At 41.1% G+C, this 16,600-nt stretch overlaps 1 protein-coding gene across 14 annotated transcripts in view; it reads right to left on the reverse strand.

Moving 5' to 3' along the window:
- MAGI1 (membrane associated guanylate kinase, WW and PDZ domain containing 1) overlaps window positions 1–16,600 on the reverse strand; it is a 702,436-nt gene that overhangs the window by 53,959 nt on the left and 631,877 nt on the right. For all 14 annotated transcript variants that reach the window (XM_051980369.1, XM_051980312.1, XM_051980336.1 and 11 more), the window contains one exon: window positions 560–591. In XM_051980369.1, the coding sequence (XP_051836329.1) occupies window positions 560–591 (32 nt within the window). The remainder of the gene's footprint in view (window positions 1–559; window positions 592–16,600) is intronic.

Below are 16,600 nucleotides of genomic sequence, written 5' to 3' on the forward strand. Positions count from 1 at the left end.
CCCCAGCAAGGAAACATCTTCCTCTCGTGGCTCAGACAGCCCATGCTTTAGCCCAACACGGAGATCCAGGCACAGCAGTGGGGTTCTTTCTTAAACATGCATGCTTTATATTTTGTAAATAATTCATCACCTGGTGCACAGAAAAAGCGAGGGGAGGGAGAATAGGAATATCAGAGGGTAGGAAGACCCGCTAGGGTGGAATGCTATGGAGAACGAAGGTGGAGCCTCTTTCAAAGGAAACAATGACATTTATTTCAAGTTAAAACAGCTAAGAAAAGTCACCTACTGAAACAGTTGGGGATTTTTTTTTCTTTAAGTGCCTTTTAAAAAATGTTCCAACATGCTTTCACGGGGCTGTTGAAGATGCCCACAAATCAGTCTGCAGTTTTAGACAATCCTCGCTGCACCAAAACGGACACCCAGAACTTAATGATTCCGACATTTGCTCTCGGATCCCCCACCCACCACAAAGCAAGCCCCCAAACCGAGCCATCCACAGCCCTGTTCCCCTCCAACCACCACCCAGAAAAATCCCAGAGTAGAGATGAAAAGTCCTTACCGACTTTGGGCTCCTCTTTGGGACTGGCAGTCCTGAAAAAATGGCAACAAGGAAAAATAATCATTAGCATGTAAATGGTACCTTTTCCTTCAAGAAAAATCCCCAGGTGGATCAATGTAACATAGCCATCTGCAGAGTTATGTCAGATTCCTCTCTGGCATTGGAGTTACCAGTCTGTTCATATCGAATCAAAGCAAGCGAAGAGAGAGAGGGAGAGAGAGGCAGGAAGATCTGTCTGCATTAGCTATGCTGACTTGTGCTGCAGCAGCCTGGAGGCTGGGGAAAGAAATTCACAGACCTCAGCGGCCTGGGAAATTGAACACTTGGACAGAATCTCAAATGCTCCCCTGGATTAAGAGAGACTTAACTTACAATTAAGCCCCGGATATTCCCTTTTGACGCGATCTGCTTGTCAATTCTATCACACCAATCAGGACGGCGGGAGAAAAACATGTTTGTTTTTTAAAAAAGAAGCACACGCTAAAAATGGACCCTCTTAAAATGCATTTCTCCCTGGGCATCGCACATGCACGTCTGCCTCGGATGAGCGGTAGAGCCCGGGCACCCAAACGGAGACAGATAACGTTTCACTAGCACAAAAAGCTAATTTGTGAACACAAACCCAAGTTTGCTCAAAGTCTACGCCGGGGAGCCAAGCCCTCGCTGGATATCAGCACATGCTTTATTGCCTGTCAGTCACCCAACCGATTTCAAATGATTCTACTTAGGAAGAACTCTGGCTGCAAAGTGGATCTTGAGAGAGAAACGGTTTAGGAGTGAGATGGGGAATCTGCACGGACACTGGCCAGGAAGGAATAATTTAAATGGAGGGATGGAAAGACAGGGGAGAAGGAGTTGGTCCTGGATAAAAGGTCTGGCCACATCACGCTGACATGGCGGACACATACCCCTTATATGAAGGAGTTACATCAGCCAGTCAGCACCATTTATTTAAGCACGTGCCATGATAAGAGGGGCAAACTTAAAAAATCTGACTTATTACTTGATTAGAGAAATTATAGGAAGAAAGAAACAATGATTTAATGGGAAAGGGGGGGGGGTTATTAAACATTTACTATGTGTCAGACACCGTGCTAAACTCAGAGGATACAAATATAAAAAGCAAGAGACATCCAGCCCTCAAAAAGGTGACATTTTAATAATTGTTTTTTTTTTTTAAATAAAGGAACATTACATTTACATAAATTACATCAACATAAAGGCCAGCTGACGGTTCTTTTGATCATCACAGGTATGATAACTTGGTTGAGAAAAGAGATGAAAAAATGAAGTCAAGCCGTACACTGCTGGAAGACCTGGATTTGAATCCTGCTTTACTAGCTGTGTGACCAACAGGCGAGTCCCTTAACCTCTGCCTCAGTTTCCTCAACTATACAATGGGGATAATAACCACCAAACTCAGGTACGGTGCAAGAACCAAATGAGATAGTACTTGCAAAATGCTTAGCACATAGTAGGCACTTCACAAATGTTTATTTGCTTCTTTCTTAGCACTTGAAAAGCAATGATTTGTGCTCGGGGGGCTTTTTTGAGCTGGGGTACAAAATCTCAATGCAGATGATGTCTATGGAACACACAGGACACATTTTCAAAAACCCGAATAATTTGGCTTTGGAAATTTCAACTTTCTTTTTTAGAAAATGATTCATGATCCCCCTTATGTAGCATGATGAGCCCAACTCTTCTGCAAGTGATTTGCTAAACTGTGAATTAGACTAACTTTAACACAAGTGACACACACATTGTCATTGTGGGACTGAAGTGGGAACTTGAAAAGAAAGACATTTAGCTGACCATTCCCAATGACATCTGCTCCAACTCAGCACAACAGTAATGCTGCCTCCTAGCATCCCTTCCTTCTGAAAGGCTACACAGTCCCATCTCCTGCACTGTTGGATCCTCCAAAAGTTCACTATGTAACCTGAGGGAGGCGGCCTGCTGTAGGAGCAGCAGACCTTGGACAAATAATCATTTTCTCATGATTAAAAGGAGGGGGGTTGGAGTAAATATCCTCAATTTCTTCTAACACTTCCTCCTCAGACATGATTTTTAGCCCCCTCACTATACTAGTTGCTTTCCTCTGGATGAAACACAATAGTTGGAAGAGAACTCAGTCTTATTGATTATGGATAGAGACCTCAGTGTCTATCACATATGGAACCCATTACCGGCCCTTCCTTGTACACCTTAAGATACTATAAATGTTAGTTTTGGTCTGGGTTTATGATGTCACTGATATATGGAACTTTGAGCATGGAAATTTCCTCTACCAAGGAAAATTCCTCTACAACTCAGAGGATTATAGGATCATATATTTAGAGCTAGATGGAAACCTAGAGGCTGTGAAATCCAGTCCCCTAATTTTTTACTCTTGTTGTTGAGTCATTTCATTTCCAGTCATGTCTGACTTTCCACGACCCCATTTGGGGTTTTCCTGGCAAAGATAATGGAGTGGTTTGCCATTTTCTTCTCTGGCTCCTGAGGTCAGATTTGAATTCCCAAGGATGACTTTTTCTGATTGCAAACCTGACATTCTATCCACTGTGCCACCTAGAGGCTTCTAATTTTATAATGGAGGAAACTGAGGCAGAGTTTACTGACTTGCCCAGGGTTACACAGCTGAGATCATGAGATCAGATTTGAATTCAGAAGTACATAAAAATTAGAAATGTGAAAAGGACAACTTTGGGAGATTATAGGCTCCCCTTCCTTACATATCTTCCACCAGAGGACTTAATAAAACATTATATATTATGCTATAGTAGAGATTTCTTTCAAGAAGAGTTGGAGTTCATGGTTATTAAGGTCCTTTCCTATTCTGAACTTCTCTGATTATGTTCTTAGTTATCTGAGACACTGAAATATTGAATGATCCTTAAGGTTTCCCAGCTAATATGGGCTATAAACCAATTTTTAACCCACATCTTCTGGACACCATGCTTCCCCTTTGTTGTTTCTATGGTAGCCATTCTTATTATTTTTATGAGAACCCGAAACCTCTATTTTAGGAGTGAGATTATTCTATATGACTTATGCTAATGATTACAACCCAGGTAGAAAGGAATAAAAGAGCACCTGTTTGAAGGACTAAGTTGGTTCATTCAGAGATAAACACAGAAAAGACAGATTCTGCGCTTCCGTTGGCTTTTTAGGACCTAAACAGAAATGTCACTTCAAAGATGTCTCAAAGTGCTTCCAAAGAGAGGCATGTGTTCAAAGAATAATCAATTATTTAGTCTCAAAAGAAGGGAGATTTTATCAGTTTGTTCTACTGAGAACTTCCACTATCTTTTGACCATCTTAGCAGACTTTTGCCCTGAGTTGTTGTGGCTGAAAAATACATCAGCTAGGAGAGAAAGTGAAAAGGGCACCACTTTCTGGTAATTACAGAGCTGGAAGGTCAATCCTGGCCCAAAGACAGGCCCCTACTACATACCTCTCATTTGGTAGTGTTTGGGACAGTTTGCTCACCATTAGCACAGTCCCTGAGACCTGAGGATGACCTGAGCAGACAGGATGGTTTGATCAAAGGACCGTACTTTGGAGTAAAGAGATTATAGAGTCAGATTCTGGCTTGGCCAATGACTAGGTATGACTTTGTACAAACTGATTAAGCTTCAGTTTCTTAACTGTAACTGAAAAGAATTGGACTAATTGGTCTCTAAGATCCTTTCCACCTGTAAGTCTGTCAACCAACAAGCCTTTATTAAGTGATCACCATGTATCAAGCAATGGGTATACAAAGACAAAAATGAAGTAGGGATAGCCTTCAAGAAATTCATATCATCATCATTATTGTCATTATCAATATCGTCATCATCATCATCATCATCATCAACTTTGTCATCAAATACAATAATGAATAATAGCTAATATTTCCATAGCATTTCAGGATTTGTACAACTCTTTAGAAATATCATCTCATTCGATGCTCACGACAACCCTGGGAAGAATGTGCTATCATTATCCCCATTTTACTGGTGAAGAAATGGAAGTAGATTAAGATTAAATCTTGTCCAGGGAAAGACACTAAGTGCCCTGAGGCTGGATTTGAATTCAGGATTCCTAGACTTGTGTTCTATCCACTGTGCTACCTAGCTTCTTCTATGACCTATTGCTCTACATCACAATGAAGAAAGGTAATAAGATTGTGGAGGAATGGGGTGCAGAAAATACAATCCCAATTTACAATATTTCCTTTGGAAGAGACTAAATAATAAATCGCGTGCCAATAATTAAAACTTAATTAATAAAATTAAGGGGCAAGTCTTTCCCTTTATAGATAATGGTATAAACTATTTTTAATATAAAAGGAAATAAAGATTATTTTTCAATAATAAGATGGCAAAATAATCTTCCATTTCCTTCTTCTCTTCCTCCCACCCCCAGCAATGAATATTCATTCAACCCAGAGACCACTCCTCAAAGTGGACATCCAAAATGTGAGATAGATTTTCTGATTGCCCTCATTGCCCTCAATGCCTTCATTGCCTTCATTGTCTGGGGATTCTGTCATACTGAAGGGATCCTGATCCTCTCTTGGGTTTGTTCTCCTTAGATTTACAAGGACACCTACCACCTACCACAGAGTGCTAACTGCCAGGATAAGAAAACACTACAGATAAGTCCCAAAGGGCTAACACCACAATCAAGATCATGTAAAACTGCTCAAGATAAAAATACCCCCTTTCAGACAAACTCATCAGACTTATATCCGGTGCCCTCCAAGGCCTGGCTCCAAAATCCCTTTTGCCAAACAAACGTGCCTCCAGTCTCATTAACACTCTTAACAAACTATGTTACCAACCATCCTCCAGACCTGGCATTTTAGCTCCTGCCTTCATGCTTCCATGAGACATCCTCCATGTTACATTAGCTTCTCTCCATTTCCGCCTCTCAGAATTCTAAGCTTGCTATGTCACCTCCTCTGTGAAGACTTCGGTGTTCCAGTCAGTCATTACCTCATTAGTTCTCTCTCTGTCTCTGTCTCTGTGTCTCTGTCTCTGTCTTTGTCTGTCTCTCTCTCTCTCTCTCCCCCTCTTTCTTTCCCTGTTTTTCTGTGTCACTATGTCTCTATGTATGTCTTTGGGTTACCTCTATGTCTCTGTCTCTCTCCCTCTCTTCTTCTGTTCTCTTCTTTCTCTTTTCTTCTGTCTCCCCTCCACTCCTCTTCTTTCCTTTTTTTTCCTGTGTCTCTGTCTCTTTCCCCTCCTGCTCCTCCTGTTCCTCTTTCCTTCTTTCTCTCTGTATCTCTCTCTCTCTCTCCCTCTCCATCCTTCTGGGTTTTTTTTCTCTGTCTCTTTCTTTACTTTGTGCTGACCTATCTGTGCACTTCTTTGTTCCTACTCCAGCGCACTCCCCCAGGCTTTCAGATCGCCTTCCAATTGCTTGGCCCATATCTTAAATATGTCTCCTTACCTACATGTTGCTTCTCCTATCAGTATATATGTTCTTTGAGAACAGGGGTAGTTGTTTCTTTATATCTTTAACACTTTAACACTTAGTACACGGCATATAGCAAGCACTTAAAAATCCTTATTGACTGACTGGATTCAAATCCCAGTTCATAGTACTTATGTGACCTCAGGCAAGTGACTTGATCTCCCTGGCCTCAGTTTACTCTTCTGTGAAATGAGCAGACTGGACTTTTGAAGTCTTTTTCATCTCTAAAGATACCATCCAATGATCCTATAATTTTACATTGTAGAGGTACCATTGGAACCCAGGTCTTCTCATCTAGCCCTCTATCATGCCAAGCTATCCTTAATATTTGTTCTTTGTAACTTGGACTAAGAGTAGCTAGGTGGCCCAGTGGACAGAGCACCAGACTGGAGACAGGAAGACCCAAGTTCAAACCAACACTAATTATGTGACTCTGGGCAAATCACTTCACCCTGTGTGCCTCAGTTTCCTCATCTGTAAAATGAGCTGGAGAAGAAAATGACAAATCACTGCAGTATCCTTGCCTAGGAAAACCCCAAATGGGGTCACAAAGGGTCAGATACAAGTGGATAGACTGAACAACAAGAACAAAACTCGAACTAGCCGCAAGATTGCATTATCCACATCTTCATTCCTCTAGTTATGGCATTTTACTCACTTATCTTTTCATTATGTAATACAGTAGAGAGAGTATAGGCTTTAGTGAGAGAGAAAACCTATGTCCATTCTAACTTCTGGTTGTGACTTTCGGTGAATCACTTAATCTCAGTTTTCCCAAGTAGAAAAGAACTGTTTGAGATAACCTTTGAGGTCTTAAATCTTGCATCCCTTTGATACTCTTGGGACCTCAGTTTCTTTATCTGTAAGCTAAGGAGCTAAATAACTCTTAAGGATTCTTGCAGCTCTAGGTCTCAGATCCCCTGACACTCTTGGGACCTCAGTTTCCTTATCTGCAAGCTAAAAAGCTAGATAACTCCTAAGATTCTTTGCAGCTCTAAGGCTGTGATTCCCTGCTCCTGTTCCCCAAGCTGACACTGTGATCAGTCAAGTTGACTGCAGGAAATCTTGACCGAAAAACAAATCAAAAAAATAAACTTTCGAATCTGAAAGGCATTGAATTCTTTAAACTAAAATGGGGTGGGAAGCTCTGATTTTTATTTAGGATTTCATGCCTGTCCTACTAAGAGCAACTGGGATGTAAGATACAGAAAATGACCTGGGGTCTAAAAGATCCAGCTTCAGAACCATTCTCACTGAGGGATGGTGGGTGAAGTAGCACCACAATGAACCTCAGACAAACCTAGAAGATGCAAGGCAGAAACCAAGATTGATAAATAGAAAAGGAGTTTTTTTTGCAAAGAAAATAACCCTGACCTCGAAAATCCCTAATCCCCCCAAAACAAACGACCATCTCTCTCTGCCAGAGATGAAAGTGTAGGAAGCAACATTGTCCTTTCATTCAACAACTGGGAAAAAATGGTGGTCAGCCTGGAGAGTTTGTGTAATGTGGCTGCCAGAGGCTAGAACTTAGGGGCAGAATGCATCATGGGCCAGGCTGGAGCTTCCCACAGGGATATTATTGTCTTTTCCTGATTCTCAGGGAAGATGAAGGATTAGAGACATTCTCCTTGGTACTCACTTGGAGCTTCTAAGGAAACACTATAGAAATCCAAGTTAATGATGGTCTTTGTGCAATCTTTGGGTCAGGGTCCATGGTCAAACTCTGTCCAGAATAGACCTGTTCATATTTTGGTTTCCCCATTACCTATGAGGGAGACTGAGAAAAGGGCAATCTCAATGAATATGGGAAGGATCTGTGATTTCCTCAGCCTGGGGGAGTACAAACTCCACCCACCAGTACAGATGGCAGCCTATTAGGACTTAGTAATTAAATTCAACGTAATTCAATTTGACAAGCATTGATTTAATACTGATTATTAAACACTATGGGAAAAAACAAAACTCACACTCCCTAGCCTCAAGGAGCTTATATTCTATTGGGTCAAGAAATACTAGGGAAAAAAAAAAGAGCAGTAAAAACAAGGAATTAGACTTTATCTATCTTTCTCCATAGGGCAGAGGCTAAGGATAAAGACTAAGACCTGGGATTTCACTGGCAAGAAACTCCTTCTGCCAATAAATATCACATACCTTTTCTGCAAGGAAAAGTGTTAAGAAGTTAACTTTTAAGAACTTAACTTTTAGAAAGTTAAGAAGTGTTAACTTCTGTGGTGTCAAAGTTGAGATTTGAAGGTGATGGGGAAGGCCTGGACTGCTCAGCACTGAAGGCTATTCCACCTCTAGAAGAATCCTGTAATTCTGGATGATTGGTTTGAGCCACACAGAAGTCCAAGAATGAATTCAGGGTCACATGGGCAGCAAGTCCCTGTGTGATGCTACCTCGTTTGTCCTTCCCTTGGACTATCATGTAGAAGTCTGATCCTTCCTTCTATTCAGACTGAAAATGCTCCCTCCAAGTGGAACACTGAAATCCACTGTGATAGGAATAAAGACTCTAAAACAAGGTGTCAAACATGCAGCCGGTGGGGCGCCTGAGGCCCATGACACTCCCGAGGGCAGCCTGAATCAATCAGAATGGAATTGGAAAATATCTGATGAAATCACTACAAATTCAATGAAACAAAGATAATATGAAAATTTCAAACAAAGTCAATATATGGCCCACAGGCATCCTTACTTACTACTTAAACACCCTCATTTTTTTGAGTTTGACACCAGCCTTCGCCACAGGACTTAAATAACCATGGCTTGGGATTGTGCTGGTCCATCAGGCTGATGGACCTGCGTGTGTGGCTAAGAAATGAGCTTAGCAGAGAGGCCAGTGGGAGATGCTCCCAGAGCCCACTCTCTACCTCTGCCTTTTCTTCCCTCTGCCCTGCTGGAACAGAGGCATTAGAAAAGGTAAAGTAGAACAAACACATTTACCTGCCAATACAAAGGGTTCCTCGCTCGGAATTATCTTTTCCAATCAGTGCAGTTCATTAAGCATCTGCAAATATAGGCCAGCTGACGGGAAGGACCAAATTGAGGGGGGCGGGATGGAGAGTCAGAGGAAAAGGTCATTGCCTTGTTTTTCCTCCACTCTGGGCAGGGCTCCAGGTGGGAAAAGACAGCATCAATTTTTGAAAGCATGGATTTGGAAAAAAAATAAAAATATAACTTGTGGGGGGTGATGGAAGGTGGAGAAGTACATTAGAGACTCCATCATGGGCCAATATTTATTGGCCCCAATGATATTGCATGAAAAGTCATGAGCCTACGAATAGTGTTTCATTTTTTTTTCTTTTTAAGGCTGTCCTGAATAAAAACAGTAAGAGATCAACCAGAATACAAATTCAGAGTGATGAAGGAAAGATACAGTGCCAACTGCAAACTGAGATTTGCCTGGCAACACAAAAATCGATCTGCAGATTTAAAAAATTGCAAAACAACCTGTTCTAAATAATTAACTCTAATGGCCATTAACCCTAGTTTTACAACAGGTTAAAAAAAATCAGCACTATTCGACATCTGGATTTTTTTTTTTTTTTGGCTGAAACAAAATAATGGAAGCATGAGAACCATGGGAAAAGGAATCAGTCTTGACTAAAGCAGTTGCATCTTAAGGAGATTGGAAGGAACAGAAAGGGAAGTCGCATCCAATCACATCAGGGACCCTTGAGAGCCTGAGGGGAGAATTAAGGGTCTCTTTGTGTAGGTAAAGGGGGGGGGTTCCTAAATGTATATTTGAGCCAACTCAGGTTTAAGCCAAAATATGATTTCTACTAAAAGACTTAAGAGTCCAGGTCAATAAAGGATGAAACAGCTAAAACTTCCAGAATGAATAACATGGTGCACTTTGAGGACATTCAGCAAGAGAAAGGCATTTTCTGGTATATTTCTCTTTTGTTTTCTGTGCTTTAATGTCCTTATTAAGCATGTGGTACCAGTGTCCCAGGGCAAATAATTGAAAATGTTAGTTTAGGGGCAGCTAGGTGGCATAGTGAATAGAGCACCAGCCCTGAAGTCAGGAAGACCTGAGTTCAAATCTGATCTCAGACACTTAATACTTCCTAGCTGTATGACCCTGGGCAAGTCACTTAACCCCAAATGCCTCAGGGGGAAAAGGAAGAAAAAAATATTAGTTTGTTATGATTACTTCTAATGTGATTATCATTAATATTTTCTTTTTAAATGATTTTTTTTTACTTTCAAAATATATGCAAAGTTAGTTTTCAACATTCACCCTTGTAAAACCTTATGTTCCAAATTTTTTTCTCCTTCCCTTCCCTGGAAAGCAAGTAATTCAATTTATGTTAACCATGTATGACTAATATTTTCAATCATTTTTCACTTGTATCTGGACTTTAACAATTCCACCTGGTGTTTTCTTGGCAAAGATACATGAGTGGTTGTCCATTTTCTACTCCAGCTCATTTTACAGATGAAGAAACTGAGGCAAACATGGTTAAGTGACTTGTCCAGGGTCACACAGCTAGTAAGTGTTTGAGTTTGGATTTGAACTCACAAAAATCAGTCTTCCTGATTCTAGGACATGAGGTCTTTGTACTATGGCACCACCTAGCTGCCTGACAAACTATAATATGTGACTTCAAATTGGACTAAATAACATTGATAATAATTGGCATTTATATAGTGCTCTAAAGGGCTGCTAAGTGCTTCATATACCATAGTGCATTTGAATCTAATGATTGCAGCACAGGGAAAGAGAGCTGAGTTTGAGGTCGACAAATGTTTTGTTTTGTTTTGTTTAAGTTTGTGTGACTTTGGATGGATGACAACCTCTCTGGGCCTCCATTTTTTCTCTAAAGTGAAGGGACTAGAGCTGATGACCTCTTAAGGTCGAATCCAGCCCCAAAAGTCTGATATTACAAATCCTGTAAGATAGGAAATGTTCCATTATTACCTCAGAAGAACAGAAACTAACTTATAGATGTCTCTGTATCCTTGCTGCTAGCACTGAGCCTGGCACACAGCTCAAATGAAAGGGCAAAGTGTTTTGCAAACCTTAAGTCACCATGCAAGTATAAGTAATAGTAATAATAGACAATTACCATAAATACCTGTCGAATTGAATCTCTATTTGAGCCCGGCACAGACTTCAAATGAGAGAGTAAGGTGTTTTGCAAACCTTAAGTCACCATACAAATAGAATAGTAGTAGTAGATAATAACCACAAATACTTGTTGAATTGAGTTTCTATTTTTTTCCAATAAAGAAACTGAGGTTCAGTGGATTGCCGTGGTCATAGCAAGTAAATATCAGAAGCAGGAACAGAACTAAACACTCACTGACTTCAAGTCTAGCAAGGAAAACTCTAGGAGGGATAATAAGGTTTGTTTAGCACAGGCCAAGTGCCAGACTCTCTACGACATGCTTGGGGTATAAAGAAAAGCAAAAAGATAGTTTCTGTACTCAAGGAGCTTACATTCTAATGAGGGAAGATAATAGACAAAAGGGAATTTTAAAAGGTGGGGAAGGGAGAATATATCCTGGCAGGAGCATGATATTGAAGTCCAAAAGGCAAATTTCAGAGGAGAATGAAGGCTGGCCAGCCATGGTCCGGAGAAATGACCTTTGGCAGCTGGCGAATGACTACTAGAGACAGGTCCAGCAAACCAGCCGAAGGCACTCTGAAGGGGAGACAGGCGACAGTCTGTGTCAGGCAAATCAAACCACCATGATTACCTCGGCCACCATCTTTTCTCCTCAGACTCTGATGGAGATAGCCTGAGAGCCTGAACCTAAGAGTCTTGGGAATAACAAGGTTTCCAGCCCAGTTTCCGGAGCCTGACAATCCATCCTGTGAGTGCAACAACTACTTATTGAAGACCCGGAAAAGGGAAGCTCTTGTCACCAAAGTCCTTGCCTGTACTGAACGGCTCAATATCAGAAATTGATAGATTTTACCCGTAAAAATGATGGCAAAGAAGAGGTGTTAGCATTTGCTTTGCTCCTACACCCTAAGGAGCATGGGACCTTTCTATCAGATTTGCAGCTGAAACTTTCCCTATGTGTTGTCTCTCCCACTGGAATGTCAGTTCCTCAAGAGTAGGACTTCCTTACTTCTATTTGTATCACCAGCACAAAGCTTTGTACATAATAAGTGCTTAATAAATGCTTGCTTGCTTGCTTGCTTGCTTGCTTCCTTCCTTCCTTCCTTCCTTCCTTCCTTCCTTCCTTCCTTCCTTCCTTCCTTCCTTCCCACATTTTCCAGGGCCGGTTCTGGATTTAGTCCATTTTGTGAATTCACCAAATCGATTTCAAAGACAGTTCTCCTGCAGGGATCATTTATCTCTGGGGAACTGGAAGGCGACATCTGATTTATCTTGCCCAGAGCTTTGAGTGGCTCTTAGATGTTAATGACTTTGCCGTTCTTCCTACCTGGGCCAGTCCTAGCTCGTGACATTAAGGTGAAAGGCTGCGCACACCATTAGCCGTTGCCCGCTCCAGGGTACCATCCATTTCTCCTTAGGACATATTTACAAGGCCCTGTGTACTATATAATTGCAGCTGAGTTGTAATGTAGCTATAAAGCCTGAACAAGTGTCTTCTTTATTTCCCCACTAAACACTACTTGATATACCATCTTTCTCATAGAATTTGAGAGGCTTTTATTAAAAACATTGAAAGAAGGAACATGCTTTTATATCAATCCAATTCCTGGATATTATGATTTGATCTATTAGAGGCAGTGTGGGGTGGTGGGTAGAGATTTTCTCATTCTGAGGCATCTCTGCCATATCCGCTCCTGTTTCCCAAAGCTAAATCCTTCCAGAGTCCCAGCAGGAAAGGGATATCCCATAGAAGGAAATCAAGAATACCGTGGCATGGCAGATAGAATGAGGGCTTGATTTGGCTAGACTATGGGCTCTATGAAGATTAGGAATTATGTATAATAAGCCCGGGCTTTGGTTAGCAAACATATGAGAGAGTAAATGTGATTCTAGAGGCAATAGGGAATCACTGGATTACACTGAACCACATCCAGATCTGTGCCATCCCTTTGGAAGCTTGGGTGGGAAGGTATTGGAGAAAGAATCATAAGGGGATTTTACAGCAGTCCAGGGGAAAGGAGATGAGGGTCCAAATTAGACCTAGTGGCTGAACTTGGGGCCAGCAGATTAGGTTCTTGGGCAGGTGACCAGAGCATATGCATTAGCAGACAATTATAATCTCAGAGTAAAGCCACTGTCAGCTCCCTTAGCACAGGCTGTAGAAAACAAGCTTGTCCGTCATGATCTGGCAGGTGTTAACCTTCCTGAAAAGAACTCACACATGGCTTTTCTACTTTGTAGTAGCAAGTGTAAGCTCAGAAAGGGACTGGAGTCTTCCTTTGACTCTTAAAATGATCCTTCCCTCTCTCTCCATCCTGCATACAGAGAGGCCAGATTGAATCAATCAACAAACATTTAGAAAGTTAAAAAACAACTGTCTCTACTGTGAAGAATTCATCTGCTGTTGGATTATAAAACAAGTGAATTCGTAAAGGCTTTCCAGCTTCCATTCTGTGAGCTCTTGGAAGGCAAGAATCAGGCTTACTCTTCTTTGCTGTTGATTTAATATGGGCTAAAAGTCTTCCTTCCTCTCAGAAAGCTTCGGCCTCGAGTCCCTCCTCGGCCTCCATAGGGATCTGCGTCTGAGGCAGCTTCCCATCTCCCAAGCTGACAGCCACCAAGCCGGCTTTCAAGCCTGAGTTGTTTTCACATCTAAATGAATAAATGCTGATGCTGTCAGCCGTTTTCCTTCTGTCTCTTGTTCACAGCTCCTAGATGGTCTATTGGGACAAGAGAAACTGTTTGCATTTCTACTTGTGGCTGGGCAGCTAGCTCCCAGCTAATTATTTTGACTTCCAGGCCAGGAGGGGAAAGCCTGAGTTCCGATTGCATTATAATATAGAGGGGAAGTTATGTAACAGGAGCTCAAAATAACCAGGGAAAGAATGCCCTTGGGTCTCTGGAAGGGAGTGATGGGCCTCCGGGAAGCGGTCATGGAGCCTTTGTTGGAGTGTGGTGATGAGGATGAGGATGATGAAGATGATGATGATGATGATGATGATGAGTAGAGAAGGGTTGGGTTCAAATCCTCCCTCTGAAACTTATTAGCTGTGTAACTTTGGGTACTCTTTCTTCCTTATCAGCAACTGGGACTTGGGCTCAATGATTTAGAAAGCCCCCTTGAGTTCTAGGCCCTTTGGCTCTATTTTTATGATCTTAGGACTCTGGACAAATCACTTATCTGTTTGTGAATCGGGGTTTACTTCTAAATCAAAGGCAGGTATTTCTTAGATTAAATTAAAAATGCTTCAGAAAATGAACATTAGGGCATGTGCCGGGACTTTTTCTTTTTCTTTCCAGATTAGTGGCTTTAGAATTTATTATAAACTCTAGTGGCTTTGTACTATTTCTAGAATCAGATATAAAATCTTATTTTTTTTTGGGGGGGGGAGGTTGGGAAACATTTAATGCACAACCTCACCCCAACCTACCTTTCCAATTTTATTACATATGACTCCTCTTTGTGGGCAATATGGTCCAGCCAAATTGGTTTTACACACACATAGTTACACGCGCACACACACACACACACACACACACACACACACACGTGAAGTTTTCATCCTTCCTGTCCTCCCTTTCATATGCTTAAAATGTTCCCCCTCCTCTCTCTCTCAGAATCCCTAGTTTCTTTCAAAATATTTCTTACTAACCTTATCCATCTATTTTGTGTGTTACATACCCATTTGACAGCCCACTGAAGCTTATGGAACTTTTTTCAGATAAAATCAAATACGTTGGATTACAAAGGATATCAATTATATTGAAATACTATCATCAAATCTTTTTGTTAAAGTTTATGTATTTTAGGGTTTCTGACCATGAAGTCTTTCCTGATGCCCTCAGTTTCTTCCCCCCATCCCCAATTTATGAATATTTATTTTCTGTACATGTTGATGTGTACTGTGCTATCATTTGGGCAGAGCTGTATATTCCTGTTTCATTTTGACTTTGTATTCCCCTGTGCTAGGCACTCAGTAGGTATTCAATAAATGCTTATTGACTGATCATTTTAGCCATGGGGGTTATCTGGAGACCTTGCAGCCTTTCCTTAGCAACCAAAGTGCAGTGTAACGTGGAGTAGGGAAAAGGCATAACACTGAATTTCCTGCTTCCCACACCAGGGTAATGAAACTTTTCCACAGGGGGTCTGACCCAGGAAAGGAGAGGAATCAAGTGAATGATTCCTTTCATCTCCACCCCTATTCTTGAAAGCTTCTCGGTCCTAAGTCAGCTCTTTGATTTCCCAAGGAGCCGCTTGATTCAGCTGGAGCTTCAGCTGCCTTTGGTGAGGGATGCCCAGAACAAGGTTCAGCTGTGCCCTCTGCTGTTCCGTTTCTTCATATTCACAGGCTGCACTGGCCAGCACGTCTGCCCGGCCTCCCGCACCACCCAAGTTTAGAAAAGGAAAAACAGGCACCCAATTTTATGGGCACAGTCAAAAAATGCATCCTTGGGAGGATATTTGCTAGCCAAAACAAGGTATTTATTAAGGCTACTTCATCATTCTGAAAAAGTGCAATTCAATCCTGTATTGGGTATTACCAGTCAGAATGCAAGTGGCAACAAAATCCTAAAAAAATGGATGTTTGGATGGTTTTCTATTATGATCCATAAATCACTTAAATGCTTTTTAATGGAGTTTAATCTAAGATGGACATCTGCCTTTCTGCCCTTTGGCACAGCCTGGCACACAGTTATTTAAAGGAAGAGTGGGAAGGGAACTCTCCATGTATATTCTTCAGTGACTATTCTAATTAACTTTATGGCAACAGGAAAGTCAAAGGAGGCAGTGTTGGATGGGGAATCTGCCCCCAAGATTTCCTAAGTGTGTGACAGAGGGTTTTTTTGGTTTTGTTTTTGTTTTTTACCAAAGTTTCCCTTTCCTCATCTGTGAAAAGGGAATGATACCTGTGGTACTTTTCTTTGTGGTGAGGCTCAAGTAAGACGATGCAATTTAAGTTCTTCAAAAACTTCAAAATATTACATATCAATGCCAGTTAGTTGATAGAAAGGGAGGCCTCCAAGACAGGAAGACCGGGGTTCAAGGCCCTCTCCCTTTCTCCTCCTTCCCCCACCACATACAGGCTATATATTTGTGACTTTTTCCAGCTTTCTAATGAAGCGCTGCCCACCCAAAGATAGATATTGCTGTGGGAAATTTCAGAATCTGCTATTTGATTTCAAGTTTGATTTTTCATATCTTTTGCTCAATCCACCTTCTCTGTCAGGTGGGCCATATAAATCAGTTTTGAACTTACCTAATCAGGAATGATTCCCAACTGGCTTAAATTTTAAAGCTCAGAACTCCAGAAAATCTCTTAGACCAGTGGTTCTCAAATTTTGTTCTCAGTATCTCTGTATTGTATAACTGTAAACTGTACAATTAATATTGTATTATTATTAAATATAATTGTGCAGAATTTTTGTTTATATGGGTTATATTTATAAATATTTATCATATTAGAAATAAAAATTTGAATTTGTAGACCTTCTAAAA

The sequence above is a fragment of the Antechinus flavipes genome, chromosome 1 (assembly GCF_016432865.1).
Source record: "Antechinus flavipes isolate AdamAnt ecotype Samford, QLD, Australia chromosome 1, AdamAnt_v2, whole genome shotgun sequence".
Taxonomy (NCBI): Eukaryota; Metazoa; Chordata; class Mammalia; order Dasyuromorphia; family Dasyuridae; genus Antechinus; species Antechinus flavipes.